We start from the raw sequence: 24,171 nt of genomic DNA, 5'->3' as shown, positions 1-24,171 counted from the left end.
AAATTAACAATGTGTTATCAACATCCAAAAGTCCTTTTCAGTCAGTATACATCTTCAACTACGCTTGTGTCTTCAAAGGAGACTTCACATGAACTAGAAGCAGCTGAGAGAATCATCAAAGATATGGAAGAGTTTGTGCCGGAGCAGGTGACAGCTTTTTCTAGCAGAACTGACTTCCTGAATGAAGAACTTAAAAAAATTGAAAAAAATATTAGTTCAAAACTACAAATACTAGAAAGTTATGTGACCTTTTTAAAGTCATCTATGGAGGTACAGATTACTTCATTATTCTATGACTAGACTGTGAAAACTTAAGAGTGAAAAATGTACTTTTAGCTTGCTAACAAAAATCCTATATATGCTGTGCTATGGAAGCACTGGAAGTATTTGCAAGCTTCTTGCTACTTTAAAAGAGATCTGTTCCATCAGGGCAAGGAGCCCTGGTCATTGAGCTTGCATCAACATAATGATTAATATATGTACTACTGGTCTAAATTAGCATTGTAAGAAGTAATATAATCCAATTTTTACCTTCTCCTTTGTATGTGCACTCTCTCACTGCATGTTCAATAATACAAATGCTTATGTGTATTTACCTTCAGTCTTAAATTTACTGCTTTTGCTTCATATAATTTCTAAAATATTTTACATAATGTTGATTTAGATATTTATTATATTAAATAGTTCTAATGTTTAAAAATTAAACTTCCGGGTTTAAAAAGTAAATATAATATATATAATATACTAAATATACTTATATATTCGTATAAATGTATTAATATAAACTAAATATAAAGCAGGTCTAGCAGAAATCATCATCAATTCAAGACCAAGCTATTTTTGGATGTGCTAAAGATGCAGAAGGCAGTTAATTCTCATTTTGATGTAATGCTTATTTTAAGATTCTCCAACACTGTTCTTTTTTACAGTTTTTAAAAAATGGAGGATGGAATGGAACCTATCAGATAAAATTATCCATATGATTTATTGTTTGAAGATAAACTGCCAAAATGTTGGGTTTCCTCCACTTCTAACTATTGCTAACTTCAGTTACTTCATGTTGAAAAGATCTGTGGAGATCACTGCATTTACAAATTAGTATCTAGATATTCATGTCATGATATACAGAAATTGAACAAATGGATGCTGCCTGTCTGCTTGCCATCTACTGGTTTACAGGTTATTTAAAATTTTGTAATTATTTACTTTTTGTACAGATCTGAAGGAGAAGATAGTTCTTAAAAGCTGGAAAAAATTCAAAGGCTGCTATTCAATTTTACCATGTCTGTATTTTACCTTCTGATTAGAGCAGTTCAATTTTGATTTTTCTTTAAGTTAATTTTGTATCTTTCTGTAGGTGAATGATAATATTAAAAACCTTAAGGACTTCTATAAATCAGAACCACTACAAACAAACATGGAGGTTGAAAATAAAATTGCAATGGAGTCAGCTAATACTCAGTGGCAAAAGGCAATAAAGAAGATTTTTTCCACCCAAAATATGGGTTGCCATTTTCTTAATTTAGTGAACATGGTGAGTATAATCTGATAAACTTTATTGAACATGTGGTGTTTGCCTGTGATGAGGCCTAATCCTAGTTCTGTGACTGGTGGCTTGTGATAAGAAATCACAGTCTTGGTTTTAAAGGCATCAATGCTGCTATACACTTTTAAAATACGAAGTACTACCTGAGTGCTAATGTCAGTATAATAATTTTTGTGATTAACAATGACAGAACCCTTCATAAATGATCCAGTATGTGCATACACATATAATACATGCACATATCTGTTTTGCTCATGTTGGAAAGCAGCATAGGTAGTAAGTTTAATTTACTTCTACTAAGACACAGTCTTCACTAAGTATATGAAGTTCTTCTAAAGAAATGGGTGCTGGGATTACTTCCTTATAGGTAATCTTTCTTAGTGTCTTTACATTCTGCCTGCAGTTCAGCTTCACTGCCTGGGCATCCATACCTAACTTTCCACCACCTCTTTATGAGGTGATCATTTGAGATGTGCCACTCCTTCTAAAGTGGCAGCCTGGATACTCAGCTGCTCTTTTGGGTTTTATAGGATGGACTGGGGAGAAGTTACAATAAGTTGTGAAGGGAGAATACATGTTGGTAACTTAGAGCAGCATGCAAGATGAGGTGGAAAAACCTACTTAAAGATGTGAAGTGCTCTGGCAATTAGTGTGGGCTGTCACAGCTGGATGCAGCCTGGCACAGATAAGATAGTGTAAACACAAGCTGAATATGCGTGAATATGAGCTTGCACTGCAGTCACTTAAAGTCTAAATGCATCTTCAGATATTATCTCTTTAAAGACTTGGAAGTGTGTTGCCACCATATTTTCTGCTTCTCTGTTCTGGTTATATGCTTAGGTTGTAGCTTTTAAGTGTCTGGAAGATACAGATCATATAAGTAGCTTATGAATATAACTTTTTTAGAAAAAAAATCTGAAATGGTAGAAGCAGAAACAGCATTACACAGTTTTCTGGTGTTTCTGATATGAGCTCTGTTAAAAAGAGGACAAAACACTAAACGTTCAAAAGCTAATTGCTTTATTTCTCCCATGATTCGGTGCACAAATGATCTTTTCTTCATCCACTTTACTTTCCAGTGGTTATTTCCCAAAAGGCCACTTCGTGTAGTTCTGTCTATTCAGAAACTATCTTATTCTGTGTGAGGATTAAGCAGCCATTGGATGGCAATAATTCAGTCATTATTTGTTCTAGATATCAGTATACACATATATATATTCTAGGCCTCAGTATACACATGCTGTTGATCTATGCCTATTTCTAAGAGAACAGTGTATTTAAAGACACCTAGAGTACCAGAAATTTTCAAAGAAATTATGCTATAATAGTTGGTTTTTTAGACTTAATTATCACTAAGTTTTTATTGTATTTTATATAAAAAAAAAGTGGAAAAATATGTGTTTATTTGACAGGTGAATGCCAGGAGTTTAATACTAAAAGTAGAAAAATCTGTACGAGCAACAGAAGATATCATTGTAAATCTGAGTAAGGAAAAGAAAGAGCTCACTGATCTTTGGGCAATTTGGAATTTTAAAATTACTGAAGAAAAACCTGTAAAGCAACAGTGCCATATATTTAAAGAACAACTAGAAACTGTAAGTAAAGTACCTAGTAAGACTGCAACTAGGCAAACATTTCTAGATTAGTCTGTGTGTGACTATTATCAGCTATTATAAGTATCATTTTAGAAAGAGTATTTCTCCATAATCTATTCTGCCATTCAGACTGTCATCAAAAAACATGGAATGTTTTCGATCTCTTTTGTTCTTACTCAAACACCTTTAAGTCCAAGTCCCCACTTCAGATTTTAAGAATTAACCATGTCCACATATACTATACCAGATTGTTTTAGGTTTTTTTTCTATTTCTTTTTTTTTTTTTTCCTTTTTAATGAAGTGCCATTTTGTTGTGACTTACTAGTAACTAACTGTCTCCTATTAGTTATTAAACTCAAGTTTAATAGATCATAGAATCAGAATGGTTTTTGTTGGAAGGGGCCTGCATGGGCAGAGACACCTCCCACTAGGTCAGGTTGCTCAAAGCTCTGCCCAGCCTGGTCTTGAAAACTTCCAGGGATCCACAACTTCCCTGGGCATCTTGTTCCGGTGTCTCACCACCCTCACATTAAAGAATTTCTTCCTAATGCTTTATCTAGATCTACCCTCTTCCAGCTTAAAATCATTATCCCTTGTCCTGCTACTATGTACCCTTGTAAAAAAATCCCTCTCCAGCTCTCCTGTAGGCTCCTTTCAGGTACTGGAAGGCTGCTATAATGTCCTCTCAGAGCCTTCTTTTCTCCAGGCTGAACAGCCCAAACTTTCCCAGCCTGTCCTCATAGGAGAGGTGCTCCAGTCCTCGGATCACCTTTGTGACCCTTATCTGGACTCACTTCAAGAGCTTTTTGTCTTTCCTGTGTTGGGGGCTCCAGAACTGGACAGACTACTCCAGGTGGGGTCTCTCAAGAGGGGGAGAATCACCTCCTTCAACTTGCTGGCCACACTTCTTTTGATGCAGCCCAGGATATGGTTACCTTGATGGGGGGGGGAGGGGAAGTGCTGGGCACAGAGGTGAGACTGATGGGCCTTTAGTACCCTGGGTTTTCTTTTCTCCCCTTTTTGAAAATAGGGGTTATCTTTCCCCTTTTCCTATCAGTGGGAACTTTACTGGGTTGTCACAACTTTTCAGCTGTGATGGCAACTGAACTTTTGCAACTTCATCTACCAGTTCCCTCAGGAGCCACAGGTGGATCTGGTCTGGTTCCATGGGGTTGTGCACTTTCAGGTTCTTTAGGTTGTCTTGAACCTGCTCTTCTCCTACAGTGGGCATATCTTCCATTTCCCAGTACCTGCCTTTGCCTTCTTTGACTTGGGCTGTGTGGTTGGAGCCCAGGCCAGTGAAGACTAAGTCAAAAAAGTACCTATGTACTCAATGTTCTTAAAGAAAGAGGATCAAAACCTCCTTGGCACAGGGACAGTGTGCAGTTTTTCTTAGAAGCCAGATAGGCTGTTAGCAGAATCAGGGGTTTGTAGCCACTGTTTTTTTAGTGCAACTTGTCATTAAACCACAACATCTGTTACCACAGAAAATACACTGCATGTATGGTCCTCTGATCTCAGTGTCTGAATCATTCCACACTGTTTTAGAGACTTCCTATCTCCTTTGTCCTATCTCCTCTACCTATCTCAAAGGGTTTGAGACAGAGAGGTTTACAGTTTCAGAAAAATTAGCTAATTTTTCTTTTTTTTTTTTTTTTTTAAACTTGTGATTTCTTAATGAACTTTACTGATAGCATTAGGGTGTCTCATTTGGGGAAGGCTATTGTTGCAAATTTAGATTTCAGTTTAAATTTTTTTTTCAATTTAATACAGATAAAAACACTGAACTGTTTGATTATCTTTTAGACTACTCATGGATTAGAGATTCTTCAAGGGGCACTACAGCCTGCAGCATCAGTTGACCTTGGAAGTGACCTTTTTATAGTTTTGGAACTACAGAAAAAGCTTAACCAAATGAAACCACAATATCAGGTGAGAAACCCAGCTAGTGAAGTGCACAGTGGATCAAAATCTCTTTTTGGTACAGTAAAGATTCAAAATTACATTGTTTGTATTTTGGTCTATATTTTCTATTAGCACTGTTTTATATTTTACATGACATTTCCAGCAGGAAGGGTTTGTGTGTGTTTATAAGTTAAGGGAGAAATTATCCTGCAGTGTCTGGAGAGTATCTTGCATGATGTTAGCTGTGTATTAAAGTGATACACAAATGTTGAGGTGAAGGAAGCACAAGAAGAGCATGAGCTTCATGCTTTTGAGTCAGAGCGGATCAGAAGCTGAGGTAAGTCATACTGAGCTTCCTGCCTCTTCTGAATACTCTGAGTTTTGTCAATCCAGCCAGTCTTTCCCCTGAAAGTCATTCTGACTTGTTTTGATCCAACGCTGTTTCTGGGAGACTTATGCCTAGTAAAAAGTGATGTGGGCAGTGTTATAAACAGCATGGCAATGATTTTTTTTCCCAAGGTAATTTACCATTGTTGGGTAGTTATTTCAGCAAATAGAAAACTTGCAATTATATTTGTGTATAATTTGAGTAACTTCTGCTTTTTTCCTAGCAACTGAATGCTGAGCTTGAGTACCTGATAAAATTTTTAGAATTGCCAAGCCAGGAAGGATTTCCTGTGCAAGAGAATTCTGAGAGGATTAGAGAGGTTATTCTCCTCCATCAAACAGTAAAGGACTTAATGACACAATATGATGAGATCTTTAACAAGACAGTCGAATTCCATCACATTAAAAGAGAAGTGAGTATAATTTTTGAAAATACACCTTCTTCCTGCTGCAGTTAAACTCTTTCTGGGTTTGGGTTTTTTTTTTCTTTTTTCTTTCTCTCTCTCTTTTTTTTTTTTTTTTTTTTTCCCCAAACAAACAGCATTAACCCACCTAGTGATCAGAATTAAAATGAAATTCAGTGAATCTAAAATTCAGATCTGAAACCAAATTGAATTGAATTTCATTTTCGTTTCATTTCAGTAATGAGGAAATTTCAGAGAGGGAATTTAAGCTTCCTTTCACCTTATTTTAACCACACATTGATTCTCATTTTAATATATTCCAGCTTGAATGTTTATCAAAATCACGAGAATTGGATATTCCTGAAATATTTGAGGACCCTGAAAACATTCACCATGCTAAAGCCTACCTTGTGAATGCTCAGGAGAAACATGCACATATCAGACAACTGTATAAACTCCTTATTACCCAGGGAGTGGATATCTTGTCGGCAGTGCAGCAACTTGTGAGTAGAATTAGAACGATGAGTGGAATCAAGGATAAAAAATGAAAGACTATTGAAGGTATCTGAGCGACTTTTAGATGTTTTAAATGACTAGAATAGGCCACTTCCTCTGCCCAGCAAAGTCACCATGTTGAGTGGGGATTTAATAGTTAAGTGCATTGTGATGGACTATACATGTTATGCTTAAAAAGTATTTTAATTTTATATTGATTGAATCAATATATTTCCTGAGTTTCAGAAGTTTCTTTTTCCATCCCATTTAGGATTGCTTCAATTTTTCTGTGAAGAATCTGAAGCAGGAACTTGCTAGATTTGAATGTGATAGCATTAACTGGAGCTCCAAAATTGATCAATATGAGGAAAAATTGTCACACCATTTCCAGCACTGCATCACTCAAGAGGAGATAAATGAGGTAAAGGAGATAAATCCCAATACATCAGATGACTATTGAAAGGGCTGTTGTGTTTTGTCCTGTTTGTTGCTGTTTATCATTCCCATGGATGTTCTATACATATACAGAAAAGTTGATCTTTTTCTTACCAGCAACCTTTGATCCACACAGCAGCTGTAATAATCTTCCATATCTCTCAGCTCTGGATTACACTGAGTTGTTGGACAGGCAATAAAGTGCTTTCATTGTACCAGGAGAACTTGAAATACAGTAGCTATATTTTCTTTGGCTTTCAGCTCTGTCAGCTTCATTCAAAGTACACGAGTCTTCAGATTTCTTTCATATGAAGATAACATTTCAAACAAAAGTAGAATTTATGTACTGCAGTTATAAGTCTATTAGAAAGAATTTTTAGTATTTTAATAAAAATTTCAGAATGATTTATACCTTTTTTTTTTTGAAACCCAAGATATGATACTTTAAAAATTGCTAGAAGAGACAGAAATATCCTTGTAAGAGGATATTAAAAATTAGGATTATGGAACCTAGGTTAGGAAAAATTACTTGCTAATATGATTACTAGCATGTCATTTTAGTAGGTTGAATACAAACCCACTCAAAGCTTAGCAGATTGAGTGGAGTAGATGTCTCAGCAAAAATTAATCTAAGAATAACTTTCCCTAGAATGAAGTTTCTCAGAGTGATCCATTAAAAGTAAAGGCATCAATCACCTGTGATGTAAATTCTTGGGCAGTGTCAGGAAGCAATAAGAACAGCAGGTGGTACAGGGGAAGCACTCTGGCAGAGGGAATCATGCTGCAGAAGAGAATAAAAGCATCAAGTGCCTAAACAAGAAATCCTATTATGGGTTACAGTGGCATGATAGAATTAAAATGTTTGAAGTAAAGCATTCTATGTTTATACTGAAAAGCCCTCAAATATGCTGAAGAAAAGGAAGTGTTCACTGAGCAGGCTGTCCATAAGGCTGGCCATATTCAAAGACACACATATGAAATTAACCTCTTGTTTCTGTCCTGTGATTATGGGATTATGTAACAAGGACAGAGAAATGTGACTCCTTTCTAAGAATTACTTTTTCTGGTTTTATTACTTGTTAGACTTCCAGTGAGAGAAGGAACCTAGAGGGAAATAAAAATCTTCTTTCTCAAATTGGCATGAAAAGCCTGTCAGTGGCACATGTTACCACAGGTCCTATATTGCAAAATGTATCAGTTTAGATTCTCATAGTTAATGGACACCCCATGAAAAATAACTTCATAGTGTATTTTGTATTGAATTGGTAATTATAGATAATTTTTTTCCAAGTTGGGAAAGCCACATTGGCGGGTTAAGTTAAAATCTGTCATCCCCAGACCTAATAGAATCTTGAAGGTAAGCTAGATAGTGAAAGTAGTGAAATAGACTGGTTTGCTGTGTGGATGCCTATTTCTTTAGATTCTTTTTCTATTACAGGTTAGCATAGGAGAAATTTTCTAAACAAATACTTGGGTAATGTACCTGTGTGGGCATTAATCTACTGCAGTTTTCCTTTCTTTTTAAAAATATTAAGTATCTATAACTAATTCTGTTTAGGGATCAATAAACCAGTCACTTCAAGAATGTTAAGCTTTTAATATTCTCCAATATTTTAAAATATATTGATTTTAAGATCAGAAATTAGTCCAAGTATTGCAGACCAGTCTGAAATAATGATTTCTTTACCATCTACTATGTCTAAGCAAATAAATATTTCATATGCCAGCAGAAAGTAGCAGCTGTTCATAGCTGTCACATAGTAAAAAGTCAACCAGATAATTTTGTTGTGATTTACCAGTGTACAGAACAAACTTTAAAGGTGACTGAAAATATTTGGAATTCTGCTGTAAATACTTAAATTAATTTACCTTTAACATGGTGGATTTAACTGTGTAAATAAAGCATATGAGTGAGGACTTCGGTGATAAAACTCACTGATGTTTGGAATTATCATACTTGGAGGGTTTGGCTAGCTCCCTGCATTTGTAACATCAGTGCTTCTATAAGAAACAAGGAAACAAATACTGAAATGTATAGCTAAATGACCTTATAACTTGAGTTTTGATACAATTTTGGAGGACAGAAGAACAAAATGTATGCCTTTTCTGTGCTTTCCCTAATTTGAAAAACATTTGCAAAGGTCAAAAAAAGGATTTTTGGCCCCTACACCTTTGAAAGGTATAAGGAAAATCTGTATGACATGTCAGATTTGTGTTTGCCAGTTTGGGCTTCTTCCTTCACTAGCTAGCTTGGGTAGCAGCCTCTGCACTGCATTACCCTGCAAAATGTGTGATAGAGCTGAGTCAAGATTCAGGAAGCTAGCTTAATACTACACTGAATCTGTTCATTCAGTTGTAAGTGACACAGTTATTTACATCAGATAACATTTGCAATGAAAGGGCCTTTTCTTCAGAAATACCATTTATGCATGTCTGCACGAAACTTGCAATTGAAGAGTAACATCTTGAAGTAGGTTTTCAACTCTCCCCAGTCATAACTCTTTTTGCCTCTTCATTGTGTCATAATTTATACACTTATGGAAAGGTATGACTGGAAAAATGGATTTTAATTATAGAGGGTGATGAGCTATCTCTCTTTACAAGTCAGTAGGAACTGATACTTCTCAGCACATTTCTCACCTTGTAATTTAGTTGGCCTATGCTCCTTGAATCACAGTAATCAGTGATGTGAACAGCACCTTTTCTTTTCCTCCACTTTCTGGATAGTTTATTTCTGCACATTCTTTAATCTTTTTCACTTTGCATACCTATTTCCAGCAACCTGCTTTCATGGGCTATTTTGAGTATTAGTACTGCTAAAAGTCTTATGTATTTTTTAAAAAAGGAAGGGTAAATGGCTAACAACACTGAAGTATCGTCTGAAGTGGCTCACACAGGAATCAAAGAATTTTACTGGAGCTCTACTCTTGTATTTAAACATGTTTAAAGGAGTTTTATAATTTGATTTTTTAGCTGTTTTGGAACAAATGGCTAACCTAAACCCCTCTCCTTCACTATCGTTCTCCACCCATGACAAGCCAACTATAGTTAGGAACAGCTGCCTGATTAATGACTATGACACAATGGATAAGTTACAAAGTTCCTTAAAACTTGTGAGCTGAGGTCACTGAAGTGAATTACTGTGTATAACTCTTTTAGTATTTTTCATTTAATTTAGCAGAAAATAGCGGAAAACATATATGTTTAGATTTTTCAGAAATTGAGCTGTATGTCATTCTTGGTACAGTTGCTGATAACGGGAGCTGTGTACATGAACTTTGAGGGGGAGAGGTACAAGTCTGAGCTGAATCTAGTTTTTCCACTGAGGCTTAAAGAGAAGAGTGACAGCAGCTGCAGACCTTTGACACATGAGCCATCGTATGTGAAACAAGACGATCTGATTTCAAAAACTGGTATGAGGAGAGTCTCTGGCCTCACAAACGAGCACCAGCCTACGTATGTGCATAAGCCAGTGAAATAAACTAAAATAAACTCTTGCTCATGTTTTCCTCGAACTTACACCAGCAAATAAAGCTCTTGTGTTCTGAATACAAAATATATGTTCTGCAGAAGTGGTTTTATTAACTGAGGGCTTTTAGATGGATTTTATTATTCTATGTACTTAGGCAGGATAAAGAGCTTAAACTAATTGAACATCACAGTGCTGGTGATAGAATACTTTTCCATTACACTAAGTGAACACTAATTATCTATTCACTTCTGAACTACCCAGGCAACATCTCACTGGATGAAATGAAAATGAAGACTATATATCTTGATGTATTAGTAGTAATTGTACTCTTTTTTAAAAAAAATTATTATTATGGTTGATTGCAAGCTGTTTCAGTTACAGTAACTGCAAAATGAGCATTCATTACTTCCTGGATTCTTTGGCAGGGAGTGGGCCAGGGGAAGTCTGTAGGACTCTTTAATATAAAGATTCTTTTATATCAGTTCCTTTAGAAAGATATAATTTTACATAATTTTTTCTACATTTCCTTAAAAGTACAAGGATGCAAATTTTTCAAAAATATTTCAGTCATTTTTATATTCTTCCATTTCAAATTTTATGAATTATTTCTACATAGCTTGAAAATCGGATCATGGAATTGCAATTTAACTTCAATTAAATAGTAACTTGAATAAGATACTATTCTGAGCAGGTTTTTTACTTGTGTTGTCCTTGTAATGAAGGAATTTAAAAATAACAAGTATCTAAAAGGATTTTTTGCAGCTGTAAATAAAACTGAAAATGTTTGTCCTATCACTAGACACTCTTACAAAAAGTCTTTCTACAGCCTTCCTGTTGGTTCCCTTCAGGTATTGGAAGGCAGCTATAAGGTGTCCCTGGAGTTTTCTCTTCTCTTCTTCAGGCTTAACAATCCCAACTCCCTCAGCCTCTCCTTGTTCAATGCAGTGCCATTGAACTCGGAGGAGATGATACTTGAAAGTCAACCAGCTTTCCTGGGCTTCAGTCCTTCCAGGGTCTTGACCCATGGTATCCTCCCAAGGAACTTCCTGATGAGGCCAAAATTGGCTTTTCTGAAGTCAAGGGTTTCAAGCTTGATGAGCATCTCCTTTTTTGCTGTCCTGAGGATCTTGAACTCCACCATCTCATGGTCACTGCATCCCCTACAAGCTCTTCGCTGCTGGTGACTACAAGGTCTAGCATGGCACCTCTACTTGTTGGTTCCTTTATCACTTGGAGGAGGAAGTTATCATTGATGTATTCCAGGAATTTCCTGGATCCGTTGTGCCTTGCTGTGCTGTCTCTCAAACTGATATCAGGGTGGTAAAAAGCAGCAACTCTCTGGTTTGGACTAGCACTGGATATAATATTGAGCTGTTGTGTAACTTCCTTTCAGAAGCAGGGCTTCCAAAAAGGACAGGAAAAAGTAAAACAACCCAACTTGAACTAAATGTTGTATTATGGGAGAAAAATATAATGAATAAATGTAAATATACATGCTCAAGGCCAGTAAAACTATTTTTTTCTGGAAACTAAGCATGGCTGTACGTTTACATGGCACCATTTCCACTAAAAAGACTAGGCTATGTGAAGGACATCTGCCTCTAGTGGAAAAAGATGAAACTTCTTAGACATAAGTTTTTCATAACTTGTCTAAGGAAGAATGTCATCCCTTGCCCCAGTACTTTTTTGCTCCAGCCATTCTGGAAATAATACTTAGAATGCAAGCATCTTGATTTTCCACTGATGGAAAGAAATTCTGAGGAAATAAGGTTGCTTTATGAGATGGCATAGTAGTATTGATTTCTGTATTAAATTTTCAGTTCTTGGGAAAAAATACCTAGATTGCAGTGTGCTGGTATCTTTTTTTGCTAACAAATATACTTACTTTCTTTTAGCTCAGAGAATCTTTTAAGGATCTCAAAAAGAAATTCAACAATTTGAAGTTTAACTATATGAAGAAAACAGAAAAAACTCGAAATTTGAAAGTACTTAAAATACAGATTCAGCAAGTTGATATGTATGTAGAGAAAATACAGGTAATATTCACTGGAAACTTTTTCTCCAAAGCCTTTAATAACCTTTTTAGTTGCCAATGAGAACTAGCACTTTCTTTTTGCTTTCCCTGCCACTCTCTTCCTTCACTAGTTTTTAACTTGAAATTTTCAGTAACTTCTATGGTTCTTTTTTGTGCTATTTCTTTGTTTATTTATTATTATTATTGTTATTAAAATTATTATTTAGCAATTTCACCCAGAAATTCAAAGTCAAATCACAGAATCACTGAGGCTGGAAGGGGTGTCTGGAGACTATCTGGTCAAAATCCCCTCCTCAGAGCAAGATAAACTAGAAAAGGTTTCTCTAGGTCATAGGTCATATTCACTTGGGTATTCCATATCATATTCCATATTCCATCTGAGATGAGTCTGTCTCTGTTTTCTTTGCTCCTTCCCATCATATTTTTATACACATTGATATGATCCACACTTCAGCATTCCCTTCTCCATAATAAAAAAATCCTGTCTCTCTCCTTGTATGACATATGCTCACTCAGTCATCTTTGTTGCTGCTTGCTGGATTCAGTCCAGTATGCCCAGGTATTTCTTGAACTGGGAAGCCTGAAGTAGACACAGGACTCCAGATGTAGCCTCACTGCTACTTCGTAGAAGGGAATAATCACCTCCTTTGACCTGCTGTCAACATTCTCCCTCCCAATGTGTATTCTTACAAGTGTGCATCAACAGGTCGTGAAATACCTTCCTATTTTAAACCAATCTCTCCCTTTCCAGGCAATAATCAAGGACCTGTCATTTTGCATCACTTGTAAAACAGATAGTGCAAAAAAGCCTTGATCAACTGTCAAGAACAGTGTTTCCAGGATAAAAATATAAAGATACATATATGTATACCATCTTATCCTAAAATTTACAGATATTTATACCAGACATCATAAACTATTAGTAAAAATGCTTGTTACCCTTGGTCTTTAGAATTATGCTAGATTGTTACTGATGTTGCTTACATCAGATTCTTAAGCAATATGTTAATATTCTATGATATAAGAAACTGTGATGCTTAAATTGACTTGTATTTAAATTTACTCTATTCAAGATCCCACGTTTAATTACTGGAATATCTGCTTATTTTTGTGCTGAAAAATGTAATTTGATTATACCTTTTATAAATATAATTTTTATTTCTTTTAATTAGCATTGTAGAGTTTCCTCCAACTTTTGAAAAAGCAACTTGTACTTGCTATTTTTAAAGGATAGGCCAAGAAACATGTTTGTCTGGGTTTTTTATGTTTTATTTATTTTATTTCTAAAAACAGAAGCATTTGTTTTTTGTGGTATTTAACCTTGCTGTATCTTATAAACAGATTCTTAAAAAGAAGATGGATAATTTAGAGAAGAAAGTCATCGGCTCTTCAGCAAATGAACATAATGCTGAAGTCAGAGTCTTGGGGTCAGTCAGTGACTTACAAAAACAGATGAATGACTTTAGCAGAGTTGTGGAAGATTACAAGCAAAATCTGGATCTCGTGGAGCATCTGCAACAGATGATGGAAGAGGTAAACCTGAGGTTCTCACTGTGGCTGCAATAATGATCCAGGACTGGGGTAGTTAAAGAACTTCAGTGAAACTACTTCAGTGAAAATCTGTGGGTTCCAAAAGCAGTTGATTGGTAAAAATGTGTTATTTCTCCTATTTTCTCTTTGTAAATTTGTGGAGAAAGGGAGAAAAACTATGCAATGTGACTATATTATTGCACTGCTGTGCATACAACTGGCGTTTCCGCCCTCACATGACTTTCATAAAGGTTCAACATATCTATGATCATGCTTGTCAGCTCATTTTCTCTAAGCATATCCTGAGGCAGCAGAGAAAGTGCTACAAGGCCCTCTTTGATAGCTGTCCAACCACAAGAGCCAGATAATCACAATACCCACTTGTTTAGTTGTCAGGAAGGGCTGTCTGTGTGGTATGTAGTTCTGGAACTGAAAGGTAAAATATGCAGTTCCTTAAAAGCAGTCTATCTTTTTAGTAGACTTAATTGTTAAATATGTAAGTTTTAGTTTGGGTTTTTTTTGTGAACTACAGTCTGAGTCTTTTTGGAAACTTCCATGGATTTATTTTAAATGTATCTGAGGACTGCCTCATGCATTGTGTTGGTGCATCTGCTGTGAGCAAGCACATTCCTGTCATCACTGTTTATTTTTAGAAATAGCACAGTTCATACCTCCAAAATTATCGAAATGCATGAGAAATAAATTCTCTTAATTATGGATCTCAATACTAAAATTTTGTTTAAAAGATGTTTTCAATGTCCAGTGATCTGATTAGTGTGTCATTTCATGTATTGTTAGAAAAGCAATTTGTTACCTTTTGCTGGTATTTAAATTTTTAAACTTATTCCATATTTTGGGGGAGATAGATTATTTTCTAGAGCTAATTTTTTGGGGTTTTGACTTAGTTTAAGCATCACCTTTTACTCAGCAGTTTTCTTCCAGCAAATAGGTAGTCTTCTAATCCATGTTTAATGGCAGTTAAGAAAGGTGAATATTAGCTGTTTGATGTATTGACACAATATGGATTATGCTGAGTGAACACCAGATTCTATTGTCTGAGTATATGAAAGTAACTAAAATGTTTATTAAGAGTATGTTCTAAGACCTATCCTTGTCAAGAGAAAGAGTCCTTACAACTTCACTGATTGATGAGACTAAACTTTGGTAGTGGACTAAATTTAAGCAGCCTTGCTGCCATTATGGAAGTGTAATTGTGGCCATGAATCAAAGTTAATGAAATTAGTCTGTTGATAGACAAGCTGTAAAGAACCCAGAAATATATGTTTGCAGAGCCATTAACTGAGAACCTCACCATGCTTTTGACTGAGAATGGATCTAGAGCTTAAAGATATTTAGCAGCTATTAATAATTGAAGCAGCACAACACAAAAGATATTTTTCAGGTTAAATTAAAATCAGAAAATTTAAAACCTCATGTATGCCTGTGATGAAGAAAAGTCTAAGAGTAGTCCAATCTATTCTACAAAAGCTTAAATTGCTGATAAGAATTCATAGTAATGCAATGTTTTTATCCCTCAGTGTCAATTGTGGTTTGAAGATATGAGTGCAACAGTCATTAGAGTTGGCAAGTACTCTGCAGAATGCAAAACAAGAGAAGCAATAGAGTCTCTCTACAAGCAATTCAATAAGTTTCTTCAGCCTACAGTGCCTGAACAAGAAGAAAAAATTCAGCAGGTTATAGAGCTCGCTAAACAGTTATATGGTGAGGAGCTGTGTGTTAATGTACAGTGGGGAAAATAACACAATAACTTAGGAAAGGAGGAAGCATATTCCAAGATTCAGTCATTTAAGAAAATGATGTGACGTCATGGTTAAGAACCAGCTGGTGTCAATCCAGCCTCCACTCACTCTCCACCCCCACTATGGGACAGGGAGCAGAAAATCCACCTAAAGGTTAATCAAGACAAGGAGAGGGAGGTCTTCACCCCTCCCTCCACTATGGTAACAGGCAGAAACCAGACAGATTCAACTTGAGAAGGACAAAAAGAGCTTATTAAACTATAAAGAAAAAACATGACCAGATCTTAATACCTCCCTGCCCAACACACCCCTCTCTTCTTCCCAGGCCCGGATCCTTTCACCGCTGCCTCCTCCCCCAGGGCATGGGGTATGGGCAGATGGGGTTCAGGGTCAGTTCAAAACAACACCACACCAAACCAATTTTTTTTTTTTTTTTAAATGTTGTTTTAAAGTATTGGCCGGAAGGAGGTGAAAGATTTCAGAACAAATATTTAAAATATAACAATATGAAAGTACTCAACAGCCTAGTAGCTACTTGGTTTTGTGAATACATCCTGAATTCACTTTGAAATCCAAATGTGAATGCCCTTGTAATATTGATGAGCTTGGAATTAAGACTTCATTGCTTATACTATCTCATAGTGGGCAAGTCTTTGGAGTCAAAGTATGCTACAGTGCTATACCTCAGTGCTGAGTGAATTTTTTACATTAATGAACAACTACATGTTGTTTGCCAACTTTCTTAGGCATTTTATCAGCAAAGAATGTAGACTTAGACTGTTATTTAAATGCTGTATACACAATTGTACTGTTTTGGGACATTGTTGACCAAAAAGAATGAACATCAACAAACTTCGGCCTTTGCTTTTTTTCCTCCCATTTTGTAATTTTTATATATTAATTTATTTTATCCAAAGATAAGGTGACCATCCAAATGTGTAAGGTTCTGTGTAGTCCATCAAGTAAATCTAAAAACAATTCAACAATTAAACTGGTTTTATATTCCTCTAATTTAGTGTTGAAGAGAGTATTTAGAGAACACAAGTTTAAAATTATTTTTATTTTTAAATTTCTCAATATTTTAACCATTCCTATCTATACAAAAGGAGATAGCAGAATGGATTACTGACAGAAGCTGATTGGGAACACTAGGAGAAAGAAGCTGCTTTGTGCATTTTAAGTGATTACATGGAGGGAAAAAATTCTGCATCCTGCTGTTGTCTGTATTTCTTAAAGAGGGATCTAAATGCCTTCTATCCATGTAGTAAGGCAACTATTTTAGGAGATGCTTTGAGGTCAGCATCTTTTAATGCAGGATCACTAACCAGACAAAAGTTATTTTGTTCAAGGGGAAGCCTAGCAGGCAACCTGTAGCAGCTATGAGGACCCATCTCAAGTAAGTTTTTAAGAGGTAGAAAATCACATTGCTGCAAAATCTCAGAACTACTTCAGCAAAACAAGACACAGAAAAATGTTAATATTGCAGTATATTAGGGTTACAAAGTGTATTGATTGGTAATCATATGTGTGAGGCATTCTGTTCTACTTTCATGTTTTATTACTTTTCTAGGTATTGAAGAAGGAAAAAAGTACGTTGAAAAAGCCATATTGAAGTACGAAGAAATTACTGCTTCAATTGATGAGTTGTGTAGATCTCTGAAAGAACTTAAGGAGATTAAGGTATTTTGTTGAGAGAGCATAACTCAGCATGTAACTAACAATTGATGCCTTTTATTAGATGTAAGTTTACTTAATTTTATTTTCGCATAGCGGAAAGATGGAGAGCTGGTTACTGTTGAAAAAGAAGAAGGAAATGGTCAAGAAGCATGCGAAACTGTTATTAAAGATAAAGCAGAGGAACAAAAACAGCAGGTAAGATTATGTATTTATTTTTTGACTAGAACTCTTCCTCAGGGTGCTACTATAGTGTTGGTCATTTCTCTTTCATTTTTTTTTTTTACCTTCTATCCATTTCACATACTCTTCTTTATTTTTACTTGCCTGTGTATCTGTTTCCTAAAATAGAATTATTTTCATAATCTTTTACCATTTTTCCTTTGGTTCCATTGCCACAGTACCCTTACTGCAGACATCCTCTTCGTGACTATTACTCCTTCCTCAGGAGAGAACATGTTCTGCTCTCTCCTTTATAATAAAACTTCAGGGAATATATGAATAGAGGAGACTGCTGCTAGTATTTCCCAGAGTCCTAATAGTAATATAAGCCCTAGAAGACAGGCTGTAAAAGTATTTGATTTTTAAGTAATATTCCATGAAAGAAACCTCATAGCTCAGAATCTGAATTAAGTAATGGTGGAAATTATACTTTGTTGAATCATTAAGCTCTTTACCAGAAAAAGTGTTCAACTTTTTTTCTTTCAGAGGTCATCAGATAAATTACTTAAAAATACAGAACACATTACTGAGAAGAAAAAGAGTAATCTTCGTCCTACAAACACTGAACAGGTATCTGTTCTTCATGTTGATTTTTATTGTTTCTTAAAATCAAATTGATGGTCACTGTTATGTACTCTGAAAGCAATTTTGCTCCTTACTTTACTGCTTCTCAAAAGTGACAGATATTGTTAAGGGATTGGTGTGCTTAGATTGTCTTCTCATTTATAGTTTTGCAGAAATCCAATGCAAACCAAGCACAGAAGCACAGAATGCTTCACTTTTGCATGCAACAGTGTGAATAGCAGGAAAGCAGTCATGGCAAAAACATGGTGGAGCATAACTAGAGCTGTAAGCAGTTCAGTATGACATCATGCCAGCATCTCAAAAAGTGTAGACCAATACTACAAGACATTAAATTTTGATCTTTTGTAGAAACCCAGCTAATCTTATCAGTCTGTCCAGGTCAATACAGAATATCCTGTGATATGTTGATGTCATATTTGCCAAATATGAGCCAAATTTGACCCTCATTGATTCTGTTACCTCCATTCTAAGTCAGTATTAGTTTCACTGTTCTCTTGAAGCCTAGATTTCACTGAAAATTCTGTGACTGTTCTAAGGAATCACCTTACACAGTAGATGTCCATAGCCATATCTCCTATTTTGCTAGGCCATAGCTTTGTCAGTCCTTGTCAGACTTTGCTTCAGCTGCCAACAGGAGAATTCAAGGGTATGCGAAACAGCAAATATCAGATGTGAAGTATGGTGGCTATGATGCCTCCACCCTTTTCAACACTCCATACTTCAAATAAAGTAGCAAGTTCTTCTTACAAAAGCTACTCTTTCATTTCCATCCTTTCCAAGAAAAGATCTGGCCCAGCCCCAGCCCATGGCCTCGTGGGCCAGTAACCTCCAATTTGTCTGTGCTTCTACAGGCAGTTTTAGAGCATTCATTTGCTTCAGCAATAAATATCATCCTCTAGAAAGTGTCCTAAATCCTTTCATTGCACATTCATCCTCCAGAATTAATCAGAACTATTGGTTTTGTTTGTGGTTATTCAGAATTATTTTTTTTTAATATACCAGCTCAGAATTTAACATTCTAAGAGATCTTCAGCTTAGTATTTATTCATATTTGGCTTACTTTGTTTTTGTTAGTGCAAGTCAGAGCAAAACAGATGGAATTTGCTATTGAAGTGCCTTTTAAAACTTTTTTAACAAAGGTATGCAAAATTGGTCAGGATTAAAACAGAGCATTATTTAGAGCAATGCTGATAAGGTTAAAAAAACTTGGGTGACAGTCAAATTTGCAAACCATAGAAAAATAATTTTTTGTGAGTATAATGGAATTAATCCCTAAAAATAACAATGTCTTAGGAATAGTTTAGCATTAGTTAGAACCCCAAGAAAAAAAATTTATGCAGAACAAAGAAGATATTCAGTATTTCTTTTCTGAGTAGTGTAAAGGGGAAAAATGGACACATTTCACCAAACAGTAAAGTCAATTATAATTTATCATGTTAATATCCATGAGGTATTCAGTCTCAAAGACACTTTGGGAGTCAGAGTTCATCAGGGGATATTTGTGGAAAACACATCTACTTTTATGTGAACTTTATCTTGAAACTGAATTGAATAATTTCATTAATTTTTTGCACTGATGATTAGGTTATATATAGAGAATTTAAGCAATGAGAAACTGGAAATTAACATCACGCTGCAATTTTGTACTGGATATTGCCAACAAGACTTGGTTTGGACATCCAGTATGCCATCCAATTTATCTGAGTGAACAGTTTATATTTGATTAAAAATAAATGTGTTCTATTCAGCAGTATTTCTATAAAACTCAACAATGATAGAATAGCATAGGAAAACATTATGAACACCTGTTCTAAGAGCCCTTGCCCAAATGAAACAGGACTGAATATGTGATCACACATTCATATAAAAATTAAGAGGAAAATAAATAATAAATCATATAATGTCTTTGATGCTTTGTGAATTAAATTAATGCACTTGCGTCACATGCAATTCTGTTTTAAATTTGATGAGAGGGATTTTTTTTAAAATTCTGGATCCAAGATAATATATTTTAAAAATTCCATTTTCTGTTAGTGTTCAGACAAGATTGCGAAACAGCTAGCAACAAAATGAGGAAAATATAAAATACTTGAAAATATCTTAAATACGTTAATTTAATTCTGTAAATCTTGAACACGACTGGTGACTCTCAAAGATCAAGGTCCAGTGACTTAGCTGTGAATATACTTTTATTGGCATGCAACTGCTCCTTTTGATGTAACCAGTCCAACTCCACATTCCCCTTGCTAATGCTTTTATAAAAGGCACCTATGGGAAACCTACAGGTTGTCCTATGTTTATCTAAAGAGGTACTTTTATTTTTGTTGTCATAGTAAATGCTGATATATATTTGTAATAATACCTGCTAGAATCTATCCAAGCAGTTTTAAATTCCAGTTAGCTGATGCAAAATTTTCTGAGAAATTATCGCTTGCTACATCATTCCTCCTGCTTCTCAAAATATATTGAACTTACTTAGAAGAAATATTTCAAATGTTTGTTGGTAGCTTCTGCATGAAAATGGAATGCATAGAATAACTCATTCTCTCTCTGTTTTTCTTCTTCTTTCCCTTCTCTTCTTGACCCTCCTAATTTAAGGACAAGAATAAATTGGCTGATATTCCAATTATCTGTCCAGCTGGTGAGGATCTTGTTTCACAGGATACAGAGCTGTCATCTTCAGCCAAAGAGGATAGTTTACAGATTGAATTCCTGGCAGAAGAAATACCCTCTGGAGATGAATATGAGTGTATATCACCTGATGATATCTCTTTGCCACCACTTTCTGAGACACCAGAATCCAACCTCTTGCATTCTGAAACTGAGCCAGATGAGCAGTGCTATTGTAGTTCTCATAGTTTGCATGTCAGTTCCTACAGTTCGCAAATGCAGAAAACCACCAGCATTAAAAAAGTGACTGAAGAGTCTCATCTCTTAACAAATTCTGCTTATGCTTATGCTACAAATAACATGACAGAAAGCCCATCAGATCAGTTTCAGAAGTTTTTTATCTCTTCAACAGATTCTGGTCCAAAAGTCAGAGCAGTGTCTCCTTTGACTTGTAGCTTGCAAAAAATATCCGAAGCTAGCAGTGCTTCCTGCACTCTAAATGCCAAACCAGCCTATAGCTTGATGAGTGAAGCGTGCAAAACACATTTGCAACACCTTGAACTTCATAAAAGCATGACAGAAACCCAGGAACAGTTGCATGACCTGAATAACCGTACTAAAACCCAGGACAGGCTGCATGCTTTGCCTGATGCATTCTCAGGTTTCCTGTTTCAATCAGACACTACCAGAAGCTGTCAGAGGCAGACGGTCACCCAAGAAGATATTAAAAGTTCATCAGAAAAGAACAGCATGGCCAACCTAACTGGACAGGCGCCTAACTTCTCCCAGCTTCTCTCTAACAAAACTGTCATGGAAGGTTCTCCGGTAACTTTGGAAGTAGAAGTAGCAGGATTCCCAGAGCCTACACTGACATGGTGGGTAGCTTATAACGAGAAGAAGTAAATATACCTACTAGCAGTACACCTTGAACCACTTATAACCAAGTTAATTAATCTATAGACTAGAAGAAATGTCTTTTACCCTTTCTACTCCACACTTCTGCATGATTCTCACTTTCAAATTTGATTCTGACAGTTAACCTACTTGAAATAATCTCTCTGTACTTAATGAGACCCTCAAATTATTGAAAACATATCCAATGTTTTTAAGCAAATACATCATATAGTTTTTATATTCTGGAATAAAACATTCCATTTATTCAATAATTTTTTAGAACAACTGCACACTCCATGTTTACCGTAAGTAAATTCACCTGCCTTTTGCTCAGGATCTTGGCACTATATTTGGACAGACACATGTGCGTGCACACTAAAAGATTTATATAGCCACTGCATATACATAGAGACACACACATACATAGTGAGAGTCAGTTCTAGAGAACTGGAGAGAGATTACAAGTTAAAAAAAAACAACCCTAAGTGTCTACAATATAAGAAAGTTTTATAGTGTGTATTTGTGTGCTCTCTGAATTACTGTATGTTCAATTAGATTGCTTTACACTGCATCTGTGAGAAATACAGAAGATATATGATAAAAACACCTTTTAAGATGACTTTTTAGACAAAAAAGGGGGCCAGGATTTCAAGATTTTGTTAGTAGTCCTCTATGTGTTGGCAGTTTCCTAAAATTTTACCTTATTTTTCATTTCCCTACTTACTCCATTAGACTTTCGCAATGGAGGTCTTTCTTTTGATGTATTAAACTAAATATGCCTCTTATTGAAAATGTTTTGATGTTCAGATTACAATTACACAAGTAAAGAAATTGGCAAACTAAGCTTTTAGTAAGCTGAACTTTCTTCTCTGGCACTGCAAAAAATACTGGACACTGCAACTTTGCTGCTATACTGTATTGGTATCAATAAAGTTACTTTGCTTTAAATCCTGGTATTCTACACTTTGAAGAGTATTGTTGGTCAAACAAGAGGTACTTTCAGGTTTTTAATTGTAAGAAAGTATTAATTTAGCTCAAAAATATATACGTTACTGGTATATGTCAACTGAAAACATTTTGCAAATTAGAAATTTATAAAAAGAGAAAAAAAATTGCGAGGTTTAGGAGTTAACAATTCAACGATAGCATGTATTTTGTGCTGATGTAGATGTTTTGTTGGATGCACAGGCAGAAAAGCATTTCTGTGTGTTAGGTTAAATGTAGCTTATGCTGAAACATCACAAGGTAAGAAGAGCCAGTGTTTTCCCTCATTTCCAATACATAAATCAGGAGTGGTGACAGATCTTAATCTAATACGTGGTGACAGATCTTAAAGTGTTAGAATATGACATCAGTTCTCTGAAATAATTACTCATGTATTGTTCTATCCTGTTTGATGATGTGAAATAAGTAAATTACTTTCATTGTACCTAAGATTCAAGTTCAAAAAATGTGTATGCTGCTTATGCATCTTAAAAGTGTGTGCATTAATTGAATGTAGATTGACTTAGCAACTTGCTAGCTAAAATGTTTTAGCAAAAATCTGAGGGCCCAGGCCTCTCTCTCCAATGCTGCACTGGGATTACTGACTTGCTCAATGAAAACCGTTTTCGGAACCACATTTCATACTATTAAGACTGTTACTGATCAATCTGAATTATTTCAATATTCACTCATATTTCCATGTAAATTTAAAACCGAGAAATGGCACAGCAGTGAGATTCTCTCTCTTGCTCTGTGTAATTTTATAGAGATTATCTGAGTTTGTGAAGTTCTGCTCTATGTACAGTGTTATAACTCTGACTTGAAAACTGACTCTCTGCTTCAGGTACAAGAAGGGCCAGAAACTGACTCCAGATGAGCACCTAAAGCTTTTACAAAAGGAGACAAAGCATACTTTATTCATTCAGAAGGTGTGTGATAAAGATGCTGGCCTCTATGTTGTTCGGGCTAAAAATTTGAATGGCACAATCTCATCAAGTGCCATTCTCCACGTGAAAGGTAACAGGCCACCTATTGCAAGAATAGACTGGATAGTGCTGTGTGTCATCTATATTAGCGTATCACTAATGTACTGGTTATTCACAAAATAAGTACTGTATTGACTTCATTGGACTTAATTCTCACATGTTAAGACAGCATTAAATTTGTTTTCTTACATTGTATCTTTCACACTCTGTACCAAATGACTTCATGTCACGCTTGATATATTGCTTTTTTCTTTCATACCAGTGTTACGTGTTTATTTTCCTTTCTTATAGTGCTGTCAAGATACAACCATTACAAAGATTTTCTATAATTTGTGACACAGTTTTGATTTCTAAAATGTTGGCTTTACAAAATGTTTGAAACAGTTTTAATGGTTTTGGTATTAAATGTAAAGATTCACCCAGGCAGAGTGCTCAGATCACACTATATTTTGTGATATGCCTTTTTGGTGAGGGGATGTGGAGGGTGTTGGAATGTTTTTTAAACACTGAGTGTATAATTTCCAACCTTATTTTACTCATATACTTGAAATACATATATATATATATATATATATATATACATATATATATATATATATTTGCAGGATAAGCTTCCTAGTAAAGAAATGATACCTTTCATGATTGCTTTGGC

At 35.4% G+C, this 24,171-nt stretch overlaps 1 protein-coding gene across 1 annotated transcript in view; it reads left to right on the top strand.

Annotated features, from left to right (window-relative positions):
• Positions 1–23,642, top strand: part of CCDC141 (coiled-coil domain containing 141) — a 45,373-nt gene extending 21,731 nt beyond the window's left edge. Inside the window, exons 11-25 of the mRNA XM_008505137.2 lie at positions 79–270; positions 1,358–1,534; positions 2,959–3,141; positions 4,948–5,073; positions 5,658–5,846; positions 6,161–6,340; positions 6,604–6,753; positions 12,135–12,275; positions 13,616–13,807; positions 15,343–15,526; positions 17,135–17,244; positions 17,335–17,436; positions 17,947–18,030; positions 20,644–21,530; positions 23,378–23,642. Of these exons, the coding sequence (XP_008503359.2) occupies positions 79–270; positions 1,358–1,534; positions 2,959–3,141; positions 4,948–5,073; positions 5,658–5,846; positions 6,161–6,340; positions 6,604–6,753; positions 12,135–12,275; positions 13,616–13,807; positions 15,343–15,526; positions 17,135–17,244; positions 17,335–17,436; positions 17,947–18,030; positions 20,644–21,530; positions 23,378–23,642 (3,162 nt within the window). The remainder of the gene's footprint in view (positions 1–78; positions 271–1,357; positions 1,535–2,958; positions 3,142–4,947; positions 5,074–5,657; positions 5,847–6,160; positions 6,341–6,603; positions 6,754–12,134; positions 12,276–13,615; positions 13,808–15,342; positions 15,527–17,134; positions 17,245–17,334; positions 17,437–17,946; positions 18,031–20,643; positions 21,531–23,377) is intronic.
• Positions 23,643–24,171: the final 529 nt, after the last annotated feature.

The sequence above is a fragment of the Calypte anna genome, chromosome 7, assembly GCF_003957555.1.
Source record: "Calypte anna isolate BGI_N300 chromosome 7, bCalAnn1_v1.p, whole genome shotgun sequence".
Lineage (NCBI taxonomy): Eukaryota > Metazoa > Chordata > Aves > Apodiformes > Trochilidae > Calypte > Calypte anna.
This window is presented reverse-complemented; position numbering and strand designations above follow the sequence as displayed.